Raw genomic sequence first — 18,260 nt, forward strand, 5'->3', positions numbered from 1 at the left:
TCTTGTTAGCTCATTGCATTACTTACTACGGAACCAGTGTCAGCAGCAAAGCAGCAACACATACTGACATATCTGAGATTGCTAGTGGGAAGGGGAAGCAGGATGGCTTCACCAAAACCCGTTGTCTAAAAGAAACAGCAAGATAAGTCCAGGGAACAGAGAGCTTTGGGTGCCTTTCAGTTACTCTATGTGTTTTGTTTGAAACAATACATCTTTGTTTTTTAAAAAATTGTGGGGAGAGATCAAAGCAGGGTTGTCAAACTTAAGGCCCGTGGGCCAGATCTGGCCCACAGGGTACTTAGACTTGGCCCACAGGGCCACCTCAAAAACAGTGAAGGACCACACGCGGCCCTTCCAAATTCCGTTTTCACTGGAAGAGGATGGCAGGAGGCCGTGGCAGCTGGAAATGGAGCACTGCAGCCTGTTTCCACTGACAGAGCCCTTGGGCCACCACAGGCACCCCTGACAGGAGTGATGGCGAGCTGGCCATGCCCACCCTGGCCCTTCGAGATCTAACACAACCCTGATGCGGTCCTGAATGAAATCGAGTTTGACACCCCTGGGTTAAAGGATGTACATCAGCGTAAACTGGGTTCTGGCCTAGCTTTGCTTTAGTTTTCTTCATCTATTGCCATATATTTTTTATACAGGTAGTCCTTAATTTATGACCACAACTGAGCCCCAAATTTCCATTGTTAAATGAGACACTTGTTAAGTAAGTTTTGCCCCTTTCTTGCCTCAGTTGTTAAGTGAATCACTGCAGTTGATACGTTAGTGACACAGTTGTTAAATGAATCTGGCTTCTCCATTGACTTTGCTTGGCAGAAGGTCACAAAAGGGGGTCGCATGGCCCCGGGACAATGCAACTGTCATAAATGTGAGTCGGTTGCCAACTATCTGAATTTTGATCATGTAAACAGGGCAGTGCTGCAGTGGCTATAAATGTGAAAAATAGTCATGTCTCTTTTTTCAGTGCCATTGCAACTTTGGACAGTCACTAAATGAACTGTTGAAAGTCAAGGACTACCTGTATAACATTAGAATATTTTATTTGAGCATGTATACTTTTACAAGGCTCATAACCTACATTTCTTTTTGCTTTAAGATCTGTAGGTTGCCTTGCACTTTATTGTTCACAACCCTTGAAAGAAATTTACTCAGAAAAATGAGAGAAGGTATACATTCATAGGTGTACAATTTAAGAATTCTCTTTAGAAGAAGCCCTGGCAAGGAAGGAACTTCCTTACATGGAATGATGTTCCTTATATGGAATGACAAATGGACAACCATTTTCCTGAAATAGTATAGGGTTAGACTAGAAGACTTCCAAGGTCCCTTCTAATTCTGTATTCTCTTCTCTTCTGTTCTATTATTTGAAGAGGGAAATGTGTGAATATGTAAGGAATGGTATTTTATAGGAGGGGAAGATTATAATATATATAATCTGTGCTGGATAGAGAGGGTCTCTGCAGCTGCCCATCTAACAGCTTGCTGCTCTTGGATGAAAAATAAGGAACTTAATTCATGCAATTGCCTATTTTCTTGATCCCAGCTCAGAAACAAATTTGGCGAGGAATAAAATATTCCCACAATTTCACGTGCAGCCCACTCTAATCTACGGCAATCATATTGCACAGCTATAACCTATGCAGGAGTGCAGTAGGACCTTTTCAGACAAACAAACTTTATTAAATGTACAAGCTTCATGCATTTTAATCACATTTGCTAGTCTGAAAGGGGGCTACCACCCTGCTCCTGATTTTTGGCTCTCACAGATGAGCACTGCAATAATCTATACAGTGACTTATTATGCATCGTGCTTTCAAACTGGGATGAAGAATGTGACTATAAGCCTCCCTCCCAAAGCCTTCAGGGTATCCTTTGTCATCCACTGAAAAACATGGAGGAAGTCAGCGCAAGTGCTTTATGTTTCTGTGCTTGTCAAGAAAGGGGGTGCAAAGGAAGGAAGGTTAGCTAGCGGAGGGTAACAGGGCTTGGGCCCAACCCAGAGATGATCTTATGCCATCTACTTGGGAGATGGTCTGACCTTCAGCCAATTAGAAAAAAAAAGATACTGAGATATGTGAACATGATCATGAGGCTTGCCAGTCCACACTTTCCCCTCACAGGAAAAAAAATCACACTTCTGAATAGGTATAAAGTATCTTTGCCTCACTCCTGACTATCTGGAAACATGACTGGCCTGGAAGGAAGATCTTCCAGGAAACAGCTAGATTTCAGGTAGAGCTGAGGTTCTGCCTTCCTTCATTCTGGAAATGAAGTAACTGACTCAAAATCTACTCAGGACCCTAAGTTAAACATGGTGTTATACCAAGTAGAGTAGCAGGCAAATCCAGGAAAACTCAGGGTCCAGCAAGCAGCATTTATATATGGCAACTCTCCTTGACAGCAGCCATTTTACAATCTGACATTGAAAAGTTTTTCATGAGACTCCTCGGGCCAAATGAGGATGCGGACAAATTCATGCCCTTTTGTCTCAAAATAGCTGAATTAAATTACTGCTAGCTGATCTCAAAGTGCTAAGCAGGCTTAGAGCTGGTGAATCCTTGATGTAAAATGACCAGGACTGTAACCTAGACTGGAAAATCCTAAAACCATCCTGCAAGGAGACAACAGCAAACCAATTTCATATATTCTTTTGAAGAAAACCACACGGATGTGTCCATGCTCAAACCTTTTATGATCGTGGGCTCCATGTGGCAGACTGGCTGGAGAAGAAGGTTGCAAATACACATACAACATTATCCAGTATACACTCTCCATTCACATACAGACACACAGATACACAGTCATATTCTGCGAATTGCAGCAGAAACAAGGTCATATTTTTTACCACAAACCAATTCAGAGAGTCTGTCTGTTTTCAATTAACCACCATTTATCATCTTGCCGAGAGGCACTAGTTAATCTTAATTGCATTTTATTCAAGCCAGCCAGCTAGATTCAGAATCCATGATTTGAAATTGGGTGGCTAGAATAAGACATAGTTAAGTGAATTTCATATAGGTTCAGAGATAAAACGAATGTTTATCAGTTTAAGTTATTATATCCCGTTTCTCAGAGCTATTCTCGAGGGGGGAAATAATTAAGGTGTGCAAAATTGTGTGGGCCTGAAGTTTATTCTTGGAGCCTATCAAACTTTAACCCAACATCCCAATTCATTGGATTCAACTCCCATAATGCTCAGCCAGCATGGGTCAAAGAGAAAAGGCTATTTTATCTTTCGGTTGATGGCTGTCATCTTACCTCTTATATTTGCCCACTACTTGTTTTAGAAACAAAGGGAGTAATCTTGGAAGAGCAACCAGACAACCCAGCTTTGCATAAAATGAACAGTGCCAGCAGCGGATGTAACTTTCATAATTGTTTTGGCTTAATTATTGTACAAGGTTTTAAAAATGTGTTTATTTCATTATTCCCTGTTTTCTATCATTCTGGGATGGCTTACGTAAAATGTTTTTTTTTATATAAAACAATTAGTTCAAAATCTGGAAAAAAAAACCCACAACCCAACCGAATTAAAATAGCAGGAAGCTTTTAAAACCTTACAATAAAAACATTATTTCCCCCTAAAATCCAATTTATGTCCCAGTCTCTGTAAGAATGGGCAGTATAGTATATCTCTTGTCTCAGGATAATAATCCATAAAACTAATAAAGCAGACCATTGCCTGTAAAAATTAGGCTATTTCAAATTTGCTAATTTTAAAGTAGCAGAAGAATATTTGTGGGTTTTACCTAAACTATTCTTTCCCTTTAAAAGTGGATGATTTGAACTAGAGGGGCTCATGGTGGTGAGCCTTTTTTATAACGTATTAATACATTTATACTCCCCCCGCTCCCCGAAGCAGCTCACAAAACAAAGGGTGATGTTTTATCTTCACAAGACTAGGATGTAAATTGCAGTAAGAAATGGTGACTGGGTGAGGATTATAATTGTCTGCTTGGTCTCATTCCATTGCTTGTCGCTATATGACACCCATTTTGTCCACACTAGTGTCCCATTTTATTAATGCTTAAAGTACCAACATGAATTCAAACTATAACACGTGGGTGGGTTGGTGAGCGCAGATCCCCTAATGGTCTTTCTGATCATGATATCTTACAAGAGAATTCCCCAAAACAGGCTATGGGGATAAAAACGGTCCTAGTGCACATTACAAGCAGCAGACCAAGGAGCAGCTCAGTTGCAAATTCCAGATGACACGCTCATTATGTATAAACTTCATTTTGTTTTTTTGTTTTTTTTTTCCAGTTGGGAGAAAAACCAAGAATCGTGGAATAATCGGGGTCTTAGTGACCAGCACGAGGTAGGTGCAGGACTACCTGTGGGTACCTTGTAGAACTAATGAAAAATATAGTCCAATAGTTAATCCTGGAAAAACCTTGGCAGATATAGAAAGGAAGAGCTGGGAATGTGAGGATTTAAGGCCGTGGTTTTCAACCCTGCATCTTGAACATGTGTGAACTTCAAGTTGCCGGTGGAAACACTGATTTAGGGATTGCATTTTAAGGAAAAATACTCATTGCCTCATACCACAGTAACCTGATCAAGGTGCAGAAAAGGAAGTGTTGTTCATCGATAATGCCTTCTTCCCTAGTTATTTGCCACGTCTGTGGACTCCAAAGACCTGAAGGAGGATCGCCCAGACTGCTGAACGTGTCACACGGAGTCAGTTCCTCACTCCTGCCATGTTGAAGGAAAGTTACTGGACTTGTCATTGGCACAGCCGCATCTTCTGCCCTCTTCCCAGGCAGACCATTTCAGCCTTTCAAGGGTTCTCGATGAAGCTTCTGCCTCAGCCAAGATAATTTTGCAGCTGTTCTTCCCTGCCTCTGCCATTTGCTGGTGTGTAAACCGCAAAGGTCACCAATCAACATCTACAGCCCATCCAACAGAATCAAAAGTACGCACTGACCCATTCTACCTCTGGGAAATGCCCCTAAATATTGAGCTGATAAACATCTTGTTTATTTTTAAAAAAAGGAGGGTTGGGGGAGAGAGGAAGAGACAAAGTGACACAAAGCACATTCTTTTTGATCCCATTTGTGCAAAGTCCTTGGTTCAGTATTTTCCTTCCCTTCCTGCAAAAATCCTTGACCTTGATGTGTGTGGCATTTCCTGCCTCCCATGCTTAATTTTACCATTCCCACACAGAGACAAGACAGTCCCAGCACCTAGATCAGTGATGGAGAACCTTTTGGGCTTCGTTTGTCCAACATTTGAAAAATGCCTAATTTGACTCTCTAGCCAAACAAAAGAGAAACAATACATACACACACATACACACACAGAGAGAATCCAATCATGTGTGTGATTCCCAGAATCTGCTGCACACTTACCCTCAGGTGGTGTTCTTTTTCTGTGACAGGCCCTTGTGGCAGGTCTGGATCGCCCAAGGCCTTCATTCTTGAAGCGCCTTGGGAGAAGGCTCTTCCACAGCTTCTGCAGCCTCCCAAAACCACAAAAGTGTGTCCATCCTTGTATGATTTTCAGAGGCTCCAGAGACTGCAGAAGTCCACAGCCCTGTCATGTAACTTCTAGAGGATCCAGAGGCCACATAAGAACACACCCTATTCTCACACTGCCTCCAAAATTTGTGCAAGAATTGGGTGTGCTTTCAAGAATATTGTCAAATGTTTCACCCAAAACATGGTGTGTCACTCTTTACGTGTGTTTCCATAGATTCGCCATCATTGACCTAGAGCAAGGGTCTTCAAACCTGGCAAGTTTAAAACTTGTGGACTTCAACTCCCAGCTTTGCTGGCTGAGGAATTCTGGAAATTGAAGTCCACAAGTCTTAAAAGTTGCCAAGGTTGGAGACTCCTGATCCAGATTAGTCTGCAAAAGTATCACATTTTCACAGAATCTACCTGGGCCTCATTGGGAGTATGTTTTTATCCAATGCTCTTGTATCACCCCATTTGCTTTCTTGTCCACAACTTGGAATACAGGCAGTTGTCGACTTACAACAGTTCACTTAGTGAGCATTCAACATTACAACAGCACTGAAAAAAGTGACTTACGTCCATTTTTCACACTTACAACTGTGGCACCTTCCCCATGGTCATGTGATTTACATTCAGATGCTTGAAAACTAGTTCATATTTATGACGGTTGCAGCATCCCAAGGTCACCTGATCCTATTTTGCGACCTTCTGACAAGCAAAGTCAATGGGGAAAGCCCGATTCACTTAGCAACCATGTTCCTAATTGAAGAACTGCAGTGATTCACTTAACAAATGTGGTAAGAAAAGTCGTGAAACAGGGCAAAACTCACTTTACAAATTTCTCACTTGGCAACATAAATTCTGGTCTCAATTGTGGTCGTAAGTCAAGGACTGCCTGCAGTTCAGCATAAATTGTATCCTCTGCCATGAGTATGGTCGTATTGTGAAGGTATCCAAATTACTCATGCATTTCTTTATATATATATATATATATATATATATAAACATTTTGCACACTGCTAAATTGCTTCAATAAGAGTTGAAAGTGGTTTGAGAGAGTATCGCATCTGTTAACAGACATATACGCCAGCTAGCTCACTTTTGTCTCATGCTCTTGTCTCACAAAAAAAACCTGTAAGACCATTTCCTCAGAAGCAACATGAGGTGGAGATATGCAGACCGTAACCACCCAGTGTCACTGGGATAAGAGTCATAATAATAATCGCATGATTTTCTTTCAAACTATCTTCACCTCTGGGAAAGTTGTGTCTTCCCTGTGTGGGTTCTTTGGCCCCAACCACAAAACATAAACACAGGCTAGAGATAGACCAACAAACAGGCCACAAGTAGGTCTTAAAACCATTCAGAATTATAACAGCACTGAAAAAAGTGACTTACAACCCGATCCTTACAACCACCGCATCATCCCCACAGTCACGTGATTGAAATCCAGGAGCTTGGCAGATGGCATGTAGGCACAACGGTTGCAGCATCCCAGAGTCCTGTGACAGCAATAGCAGTTAGACTTATATACCGCTTTATAGTGCTTTACAGTGGCTTACAGAGTCAGCATATTTGCCTCCAATAATTTGGGTCCTCATTTTACCCACCTTGGAAGGGTGGGAAGGCTGAGTCAAACCTTGAGCCTGTTGAGATTTGAACTGCCAAACTGCAGGCAGCTGGCAGTCAGCAGAAGTAACCTGCAGTATTGCGCTCTAACCACTGTGCCACTGTGGCTCAGTGATAACCATTTGTGACCTTCTCAGGGAGCTTCCAACAAGCAGTCCATGGAAGAAGCTGGATTTGCTTAATGACCACACAATTCACCTAATAACTGCAGTGATTTGAAGCTATGGCCAAAAGGTTGTAAAATCTGGCATGATTCGTCTTATTTAACAACAGACATTTTGGTCCCAATTCTGCTCGTAACTACCTGTACTGTGCTGATCCCAAAAGCTATTCAGAATTTAGCCCCAAGGCCCTGCCCTCTCCCCCACTCACTTCCTTCTCCTCCTCTTCCTTTTCTCTGGGGCTTGCAGCAGTAGAGAACGTGGTCACTTACTCCCTCTGCCATTCAGGAGAGGTGGTCTATTGTTACAGGATCAACAACAAGGCACCTGCTATTAGATTGCTCCTTGTTTCTTTCTCTTTTAAAAAAGCAGTAGGGGAAGACTCCCCATTTTCATTTCCACTTTGGGAGGAACACTGTACACTTTCTTCACCCCACAGTTTTCTGATGGAAACTATCAGTTCTGAAAAAAATTACCAGAATCATTCTTTCAGAGCTGTTCTTTGCCTACTGGGTGTCAGAAACATAGGCACAAAAGCCTTTTTCCCCCACCACTCCCCCATCCTCATGTGCAAAATTAACTGCATGAGAAAGGGTAACTTGGATCAGAAAATAATACAACATGAAAACATTGTCAGAAATCTGCCTCTGGCGCAGCTGCTTCAGTCCCAATAGGATTTCATCCTTGTTGCAACTCTTTTAAAATAAATAATAATAATAATAATTAGCATCAAGGAACCCCATCCCCAACTTTCTACATTACTGGGGTTCTCTGGATTCTTTAGCTTCTTTCATTTCGAGATCTAGGATCGTAAGCATAGCTCGGTGGCCCTAAAGCAAATTTTTGCTCCAAAATTTCAACTTTAATCTTTGATTAAAGCACCAGCATCTACTTTGGGGCTTGAAGATTTAACCTGTGATTTGGGGAAACAGCAGCAGCAGCAGGGAAAAAAAAGCACCAGGCACTGTTTGGGGGCCAGATAAATGCCAGCATGTTGTATCAGCAGGAAAACTGTCAGATCTGGCCTGCAAAAATCTGGACAGCAGCAGAATGTGGTCTTTTTAGTTGAAAGAAAAGGAGGAGGAGGAGGAGGAGGAGTGGATAATACCACCCATCTGACAGTTAAATGGAAAGGTTGACCACTTATCTACAGCCTTCTTCACCTGTGGCTCCACTTCTATATATTGGAACTCTCTGGGTTGGTCTCTGTCGCATACATTTCTTTTTAAAGACCAAAGGGCTGGCTGGAAACCTCCATGCCTGTGGAGCCCATGGTAGCTATATCATCTGTTCCTTCACTGTCTTTTAGGCCAGGGGTCTCCAACCTTGGCAACCTTAAGACTTGTGGACTTCAACTCCCAAAATTCCTCAGCCAGCTTTGCTGGCTGAGGAATTCTGGGAGTTGAAGTCCACAAGTCTTAAGGTTGCTAAGGTTGGAGACCCCTGTTTTAGGCCATAGTCAAGATGCATTCAGGCATCCTGCAGTTAATTGGTCAGAGTGGTTGGTTTCCCAAAATTAAGCAAGGTCAGACCAGATTTGTACTTGGATAGGAGGCCACCAGGATATCTTTCTAGAACGGGGGTCTCCAACCTTAGCCACTTTAAGACTTGTGGACTTCAACTTCAAAAGTTGCAGTCCACAAGTCTAAAAGTAGCCAAGGTTGGAGACCTCTGTTCTGGAAGACAAAACATCTTGGAAGAAGACACTGCCCAAGAAAATCTGTGAAGCTGCCATGAGCTGAGTTTCCGCTAAAGGGAGTCTTTACCTTTCTCCTACCCTGTCAGCCCTCAGTTCAACGCAGGCTTTCTTTCACAGATTTCCTTTAATTCTATACTATTACAGGACATGAAGTGATTAAGAATTACAGTACCGCAAGGAAAAACTGCAGTTGGTTTTATCCCCTGCTTCACCTCAGCCTTACATGCCTTCTGTCATACCTCACACCAAGATAATCTCCTTGCAGAGAAAAAGAAATGATGCCTCTGCTCCTACACAGAATAAATTATTTAAACCTGCTGAGACTCGGAACTGACACACCTCAAATCAACATAAACCAGGGGTCCCCCATACTTGGCCATTTTAAGACTTGTGGACTTCAATTCCCAGAATTCTGGGAGTTGAAGTCCACAAGTCTTAAATTGGCCAAGTTTGGAGACCTCTGACCTAAGCGGTGATCTGAATCCAGACCTGAGGCTCCGTTTCATTTTGTCTAACCACAGTTAGTACAACAAGCCATGGTTGGTGTCTAAGCCATATACATAGTTTATTACAGCTGCTCATAATCTTTTCATTATTATTCTGCAAATCTGTAATATGCCAATTGCCTAGATGTGCTATTTTCATGCTGAAGTCTGCCAAGTAATGTAAACCTGGCCTTTCTTTTTAACAGCCCTACAATTCTCCAATTCATTGTTCATTCTTATTCCTGCCTTTGGGAACAAACTAGCAGTTGAGGCTGGGAGACAGTGAGCTCTAGTTCCACCTTTGGTACAAAACCAGCTGGGGGATCTTAAGCCAGCCACTTCTCACCATCCTGGGAAGTATGCAACGGCAAACCACTTCCAAAATCTTGCCAAGAAAGTTGCAGGGACTAATTCATCGGTTGCCAGGAGGTGCACAAATGCACACGCACACACATGAAGGACCAGTGAATAAAGAAATTGCCATGGCTGTATAAGCAATTTTTTTAAAAATTGCATAGAAAAAGACATGACTTCCACCTGGCAGCTTAGCAGGGTTGGGATTTAACTATATATGTAAATATAGTGCCAATAATCAGCTACACAACTGTAACATTAGAGTGCACGCTTGTTTTGTACTCCTGTTTTACAATTATTACAACTGATGCCCCTCCTTCCCAAGATAGGTCACATTTCCTATAGCTGTTGTCTTTTTAGCTCTAAAAGCAAGAAGGAGAGGGGGTGGATGACACCTCCCCCATCTAACAAATCTACAGTGAAAAAGTGGCAAGTGTTGTCTTCTGCTACTCCCTTAAATCTTTAGTTTCCTGCCACCCTATAGAAACAGATGACGGTTCTGCTTGGACTCAGGAGAGAAATGCATCATTCACTATTATTAATGATTGCCCTCCCACTCTCTTCCTCCCGCCCGCGCCCCCAACCTAAGCCACACACGCCGAAAGCAAAATCCAATCGCGTTGAACAAATCCAATTTGCAGCAGCAGCTAATAGAGTTTGTTGCTGGTTTAAGCGATGGCAGCATCAGAAAGGCTCTGAAAAGCATCTAGGCCTCAGGCCAAGTAGAGAAAGAATGAAGTTGGATACTGAACCATCCACACATATGGGGCTGGGCAAGTTTTCCTTGATTTCCCGCCCACCCCCTCTCTCAACCTTTGACTAGGCTCCAGAAAAAAAGAAAATTATCAGGAGAATGATACAATTACATTTCTATGCAGTCTCCTGTTTCGATTAACATTAGACAAAGGCAAAGAGGAAAACTCAAGTGCTCCTGGAGGGCAGCCCTCATCTCCATTTTTCTCATTAATTTCCCTCTTCCTCCTTAACGACAACAACTCACTTGTGGGTCATAAATGCAGCCCAACTTCTTTCCTAGAGGCCTTCCTTGCTGGCCTTCCTTGCTCTTCTTCCATATGATGGGACACCTCTGCATTTCTGAGAGGGGAAAGGTCAGAGGTGGTATTCAGCAGGTTCTGACCAGTTCTGGAGAACCGGGAATTTTGAGTAATTCAGAGAACTGCCAAATCCCACCTCTGACTGGCCCCGCCCCCATCTATTCTCTGCCTCCCGAGTCCCAGCTGATCGGCTGGGTCTTCTTTTGTTGCCCTGCACAGGAGAACGGAGCTGGAAAGCAGGTTGGTGGGGTGGGGAGGGAATGGGGATTTTGCAGTAACTTTCTTTCCCCTGGAGTGGGGTGGGAATGGAGATTTTATCCCCTGCCATGCCCACCAAGCCACACCCACCAAGCCAAGCTCACCAAGCCACGCCCACAGAACCGATATTAAAAAAAATTGAATCCCACCACTGGAAAAGGTGATGTGTTCTAGCTCAGACATTGAGTAAGTTTCTGTATGTCTAGAACAGTAAGATCCTGATTTTCTGGTAAGTAGATCAGTCTATAATGGCAAAAGAACTGGTCTTTAGGTACATGTGTTTGAAGATATGTATTTGTATCTAGAAGGGAAACATAATAGTCTATGAAGGAATTTCCTGCACTTCAGTATAAATAAAGCTGCAGAACAGAACTATTTCTTCTCCATCTGCTCCAGCAAACAGCTATCTTCATACCAAATGCGGGTTCATGGTTAACTGAACCATGTTACCAAATTAACCCTGGGCACAGCGAGTTGCCCCGGGCAAGTTGATCAGGGCGAGTCAGCCATGGCGAGTTGTTCTAGACCCACTGGGAGGCGCCCAAATCACATTGGCTGCCTTTAGCCACTGCAAGCCCTTCCTTCCCCTTGTGTTACTGTCAACTTCCCTCCATTACTATTTTGGTCCAGGCAGCAGGAATGTTTAGGCAGCCAGCAAAGCAGCATGGGGATTTCCATAGGCAAATAATAGTATGAGAGGCAGAGCAAGAGAGAGTGAACGATGAGAGAAGAAGAACCCGAGAGAGAGGCAGGCTGGTGAGAGCAAGTGAAGCAGAAACACACCCACCCCTCTCTTTCTAAGAATCAGGTTCTGACAAATAGCTAAACCCATGGTTCTGGCCATCGGTCAAAACTTGTCTCCTTCCAGCTCAATGCCATTAGGGGGAGCAACTAACTTTTCTCCCCACAGCCTAGCAGGTAAGACTGGGAACAGGGTTGGGAGCAGAGGCGGTATTCAGCAGGTTCTGACCAGTTCTGGAGAACCGGTAGTGGAAATTTTGAGCAGTTTGGAGAACCGGCAAATACCACCTCTGACTGGCCCCGCCCCCATCTATTCCCTGCCTCCCGAGTCCCAACTGATTGGCTGGGTCTTCTTTGGTTGCCCTGGAAGCAGGTTAGTGGGATGGGGAGGGAATGGGATTTTGTAGTATCCTTCCCCCAGGAGTGGGGTGGGAATGGGGATTTTACAGTATCCTTCCCCCGCCATGCCCACCAAGCCACATCCCCCAAACCAAGCCACACCCACAGAACCGATAGTAAAAAAAAATTGAATCCCAACTTGGGAGGGAAAATGTTTCCAGCTACCAATCACTGTTTCTTCTCCTTTTAAAATCTTGTTCTGCATTAAATTGCAGGAAAAGTACCACTTGTTCCTTCGTGAATGAGGCAGAGTAAAGGTCAGTTGTAAGAACAGAACAAATTTAGCCAGTCATCCTTTGTGCTACTTACAGAATGGAGGAAATTGGAATGGACTTGCATTCCGGCATCACAAATATTGGTCGTCATCAGAGAAAAATGCAGGTCCAGAAGTAAATTGGCTGTTTCCAGAGCAAAGGGAAATACACATTAAGAAAATGAACCATTTGGTACACCATCCTCCCCTACAGCAGTTCTCATCATACCCAGCCACAATGACCAGGCATGTAAAAAAAAGATAAAAGTCCAAGAGAATTTTGGAGGTTCTCTTATCTTCTGTAAGGCTGTTAAATAAGAATAGCAGTACTTTATACATGTTCTCCTGGTGATAATCTTTAGGCACTGTTGCTCATCCTATCCAGGTACAGCATAAAGATTTGGGCAGGTTTGGAAAAATCTGCAGAAGAATGTCAACCTAATCTTATTGTAAGAAGATCCCTGAAAGTTACTCAGTGGGAATGAAGCATATACAATGGCTGCAGAATATTGCTGGGAGATTAATATGAAAAAGTGTATAAGAGGAGGTAGAATGAAGTTTAGGTCTGGCTGGATTGCTAGAATCCTGAACAACACAACACTGCCTTGCAATTTTTTGTTTCGGTTTCCATTAAGAAAAGGATATATTTGATAGTTGATGTCTTAGGTCGCTGCATTTCTAAACCTATCTATTGCTCTAGAGATTTCTGAATGGCTTTGTAAAATGAAAACTACTGAGTCAAGAGGAAAGACAAAAGGAGACCTGAATTCCCTTTTATAGTTAGCAAACCATTAATGCAATGCTAATGCAAAGTTTTCCAGATCGCAGTCTTAGGAAATGCAATTCATCATCATCATCATGTGGACAGTGATCTACATCTTCTAACTCTGAAACTCTGCTTCCCCATTGGTGGTTCATGAAGTCAGTTTTGCCCAAGAATCAAGATATTTGCTAGACTTCCTAATCCATTCTATATTGCCAATTAAGATAAGCATAGTTAAGAGCTACATTTCCTAGATCAATAGCCGCAAAAAAAACAAAAATGCCACCATGGTGAGCAGCTTTAGAAGCAAGCTTTGCAACCCCTATCAGCTGTTAGGATAGAGCAGAGAACTTGCCGTACTTTTAATCGGGTATACTATTAGTTCCATGGCTGTTGCTATGTTTTATGTAATATATCCTTTCCCTTGATATCTTGACCATCAATCCTGGCTTGCTAATATTTTTAGAAAGTACCCACATTGCATAACTCATTTAGTTCTTTGCAATGCGTTGTGTTTGCTTAGCTATGCAACCTGCCCCTCCTTCAATAATGATAATAATAATAATTATTATTATTATTATTTAACTTTTACTGAATTGGCAAAAAATGGATCTTCTCCATTGTGATATAAGCAATATTAAACATATTCTTGTTTACTTTATTCCTTTAACGGAAATGGATCATATTGGTACTAATGGTAAGCAGTGATGGAGCAGAATGGGAATCTTATGTTCTACAGCTCTGGGATATTTTTTAGAGAGGGAGTGATTATGTCATCTGTCAACATGCCAAGCTGCTTGACAGCCTTCTTCTGACAGGTCAAAAAGGTGATAACAAGGCTTTCAAATTTTACTTCCGTATCTGACAGGTTTAACACAGGAGAAGTCAAAGGATGAGAAAAATAATAAATCTGGAACTGATTTTTCTTTAAATGGAGGTTTCTTACACCGTGCTAGCCATTTAAATGTTAACACTTCTTCGCAAGATTGTTTGCATTTCTAATTAAAAACTAAAGGTTGCATTTCAGCTGGCTGAGGCTCTTTTGTTAAAGCTCAGTGGGATTTACAGGTTAAACCTAGGAAATCAAAAGTAAGCGCAGCGTGGAGTTCAAAGAGATGGAATCAGCGGTTGTTTGTTTTGGGTAGCTGTGTTGAATAAGGGATCAATATTCCTTCTTTGTTTTTGTGCTTCCAAGTGTACATGCGTTTTCAATTTCCTGGGGGCTTGAATATGGATGGGGGCTGTCATGATGAGCTCTTGCAGTGCTAAATTGACCATTACACAGATAATGAATTTCTGAGCTGAGGTGGGGAGGACTCTGCCCTAATGTCATCGAGGATTGGGGCAGGGATGGTACAATGGAGGTCAGGTTGGTGTTACATATATATCAGCCTACACTCTCCCATTTCTTTAGCAATTTTGCTACTGAACAGCTGAGAAAGCAAGATTTTCATATGTACCTTCAGCCCTAATGGCTTTGAAACTCACATCTTTACTAGCTGAGTATCCCAAGCTGCTATGGCAAACTTGGAAAGAAAAAGCTGTTGTAGTTTAATCTGAGTCAGAATGCAGGGAAATAAACATTTCCCATTTCTTCATTCTCAACCACGATCGCTAATGGACACTCAACCAGTGATAGCTATCGTATCACATGGATCTGAAGAAGATTCTGAAATTGTGAATTTGAAGTGACCGGCGTCTGCATTATAAAATGGGTTGCCCACTTTTCTGCAAGAGAAGGCAGACAGCTGCATTATATTCAAGGTATGTGTGATCACAGGTGAAGCCAGGCTCAGAATCCAGCTGCAAATATCAAGATGTACTGTAACATACATCAGATGGTAATCATTAAAACAGATCCTAAATCCACTGGCTTTTATTTATATATAAGGCAGAATAGATTTCACCTCTGGAAGCAGAAGCTCCACTCTTAAGGTTACAGATGAGGAATGATCAGCAATATTATAAAATGAGCTGTGGTGGCTCAGTAATTAGAATGCAGTATGGCAGACTAATTCTGCTGACTGCCAGCAGTTCAATCCTGACCAGCTCAAGGTTGACTCAGCCATCCATCCTTCCAAGGTCGATAAAATGAGGACCCAGATTGCTGGGGGCAATATGCTACTTTGTAAACTGCTTAGAGAGGGCTGTGAAGCATTGTAAAGCGGTATATAAGTCTAACTGCTATTGCTATACTATTGCTATTATTTGGCCTCTTTTTTTCCTTAGGGGGGAAAGTAAAAGTGAAAGGAATGTAAAGCAACAAATGATTTGCAGGACACTGAACTGCAAACTAGCTAACCATTTTCTATCTCGTGTTACCATGCAAAAACATGACTGGTTTGTCAGCTTGCTAGTTCAATGGGTTTTACAAATCCACACAATTGGATTGATTAAGTCATGGTTCAATTAATCATGGTCAAATGTATTGTTTGAAAATATTCCATGTGATGACCTAATGGCTATGTACAGTATCTGTCTTTCCATCTCCCACAGCATCCAATACTGTTGATGAAGCTTCCAGGATAGGAAGCAAAACGTCTTGTTTTGCCTCCAAAATCAGTCCAGTTGCTTTTTCAAAAATTTTTTTTAAAAAAACCACTTTTGATGCATGTGATGACCTTATAGAATGAGCAAATAAGAACTCTTTGCAAGGCAATGATCATAATCATTGCATTAGCATGACAGGGATATTCTGCTAGCATGTAGGTCCTTGACTTATGAGTCTTCCTCAACCTATAGCGCCCTCCATAAGTGTTGGATTATAATTGCCAGCATGGCCATTCAGGCAAGACAAATCTTCAGATTCAGGCAACATCATGTGATTACAAGCATTGCACACACACACACACACACACAGGCTTAGTATCAAAATACATAATCAAAGCCAGCTGTAGTAGAAGAAACAGAACATCTGGAAGTTGAAACCAGGGCAATTTAACTAAGACACCAGTTGTCATCAGCAATAGTAATTAATCTTCAGGATAAGCTTCCAGGATACGCAGGGAGGAGGAGGAGAGAATATAACTTACTGTAACCTGCAGCTTTCCAGTGATTTAAGAACTTCCCCCATAAAGCTAGATTTGAATAAAGTTGTCTGATTTATTAATAAGAGGGAAACAGTATGCTTCCCCCAAAACAAGGGGGAAAATGGATAATATTAAAGAGATCATTTACCTTTCAAAACTATTAACTGAGAAGTTGAAGAATAGATGGGACACCACATTCTCCCAGCCATGTGGCGCAAAAGGACCCACATTATGTGTTGTTCCAAATATTATACATAGAATATAAAAATGTTTGTGTCCTTGGGTGGGAGTAGGAAGGAAGACACAGAAATATTCCCCTGGAAGCTGTGCCTTGAAGCACATAGTATCTGAAATGGTCCCTTTGGGGTAGTAACATAGCATCATCCCGACCCTTTCATTCTCTGATGGATCCTCAAGGACAAAATAAGACTTTCTCACGGAACTCTGCTGCAGCCACTGTTTTCTTCCCAAGTTGGTCACATCAACCTCAATCTCAACTTAGAGTAGTAGATGGATTATTCCACACATATATCTTCTTTTGTGGTGAGGAGGAGGTCATGCTGACCAACTAAAGTATTCAGGATTAGAGTCACGTATGTCTCATTTAAAAACAAATGCACTAGTATTTGAGGAACTCCTACAGTTTTCCTTTGGGGGCGTTATTATTTAGTGGCGTTCTGCCTACAAGATGTCTACACCAATGGATCTTTATTGTACCACAGTCTCGCCAGGCTGATGCTATCCACCTCCCTGTTAAGTAGCAATTCTGAGAAATGCAATAAACGCTTAGGGGGGAAACACCAGATTTATGATGGCTGATTGATTAGATAGCAACTTGACAGAGGGTCCACACAGCCATGGGCGGGCTGCTGGGGGTTCGCGGAGGTTCACGAAAGCCCCTGCCCAAGATTCTGTGCAGTTCGGAGAATCCCCAAATCCCACTCCTGGCTGGCCCTGCCCACCCTCCCAGGAGTGGGCCCCTTTTTAATGCAGGTAAGTGCAGGGCATGCACGGAGGCTTGGGGAGGCCAAAAAATGGGCCTCCTGGAAATTCGGGAAGGCCAGAAATCAGAGGTAGGATTCAGCAGGTTCCGACCAGTTCTGGAGAACCGGTAGTGGAAAATTTGAGTAGTTCGGAGAACCGGCCAATACCACCTCTGACTGGAGATTTTACAGTAGCCTTCCCCTACCACACCCACCAAGCCATGCCCACAGAACCGGTAGTAAAAAAAAATTGAATCCCACCGCTGCCAATTTCTGGCTTCCAGAGAACCTCTGGAGCCCAGGGAGGCCGTTTTTGCCCTCCCAGAGGCTCGAGGAAAGCCTCCAGAGTCCGGGGAGGCAAAAACACACACACCCCGCTGTGGTGCAAGAGGCCCACTAGGCCATGCCCACCATGGCCACGCCCACCCAGCAACCGGGCAGAGAACCCATTGCTAAAATTTTGGAAGCTCATCCCTGCACACAGCCATTTGAAAGCTGACGTTCAGCACTGTCGGAGTGAGCAAAAGTCTACTCCACAGCTGCACATTTGTTATGGTTTAGGTTCTGGATCCCTTAGTCATTCTATTTGCCTGGTTGTGAAGATGCTGGACAGATTAGTCCATTTGCAAAGCTCCACAAGACTTCCTCGTGGTAGCTAGCTGTCTTTTTCTGAGGAACTCCTTCACTGGGTCACGCTGTTTCTCAACATGTGGCTCAAGTTGGCTTCTCCATCCACATGGCTCTTGGTGGAGGGACCTCTCCGTTGTACTGCTGGTCTCTGATGCTGCCTCGTAATTTACCATGAGCCAATGAGGAGGAGGAAGAGGAGGAGGTATAGATGCACTGACCTGATGACATCTAGGGGAGGAAGGTGATGATCATTAGCTCCAAACTTAATTCCCTGGTTCCCAAAATTCAAGAGCCCCTTCTTTGTGGTTTCGTTAGCCAAAGTTTTACACTGGGAAAGAGCCCCTGTGACT

The 18,260-nt window shown here is 42.8% G+C and overlaps 1 protein-coding gene across 1 annotated transcript in view; it reads left to right on the plus strand.

Annotated features, from left to right (window-relative positions):
- Nucleotides 1-6,526, plus strand: part of COXFA4L2 (cytochrome c oxidase hypoxia associated subunit FA4L2) — a 60,339-nt gene extending 53,813 nt beyond the window's left edge. The window contains exons 3-4 of the mRNA XM_026713760.2: nucleotides 4,276-4,330; nucleotides 4,622-6,526. Coding sequence (XP_026569545.1) covers nucleotides 4,276-4,330; nucleotides 4,622-4,678 — 112 coding nt within the window. The 3' untranslated portion in view covers nucleotides 4,679-6,526. The remainder of the gene's footprint in view (nucleotides 1-4,275; nucleotides 4,331-4,621) is intronic.
- Nucleotides 6,527-18,260: the final 11,734 nt, after the last annotated feature.

This window comes from Pseudonaja textilis, chromosome 2 (genome assembly GCF_049901715.1).
Source record: "Pseudonaja textilis isolate UNSWEBS1 chromosome 2, rPseTex1.2, whole genome shotgun sequence".
Classification (NCBI taxonomy): Eukaryota; Metazoa; Chordata; class Lepidosauria; order Squamata; family Elapidae; genus Pseudonaja; species Pseudonaja textilis.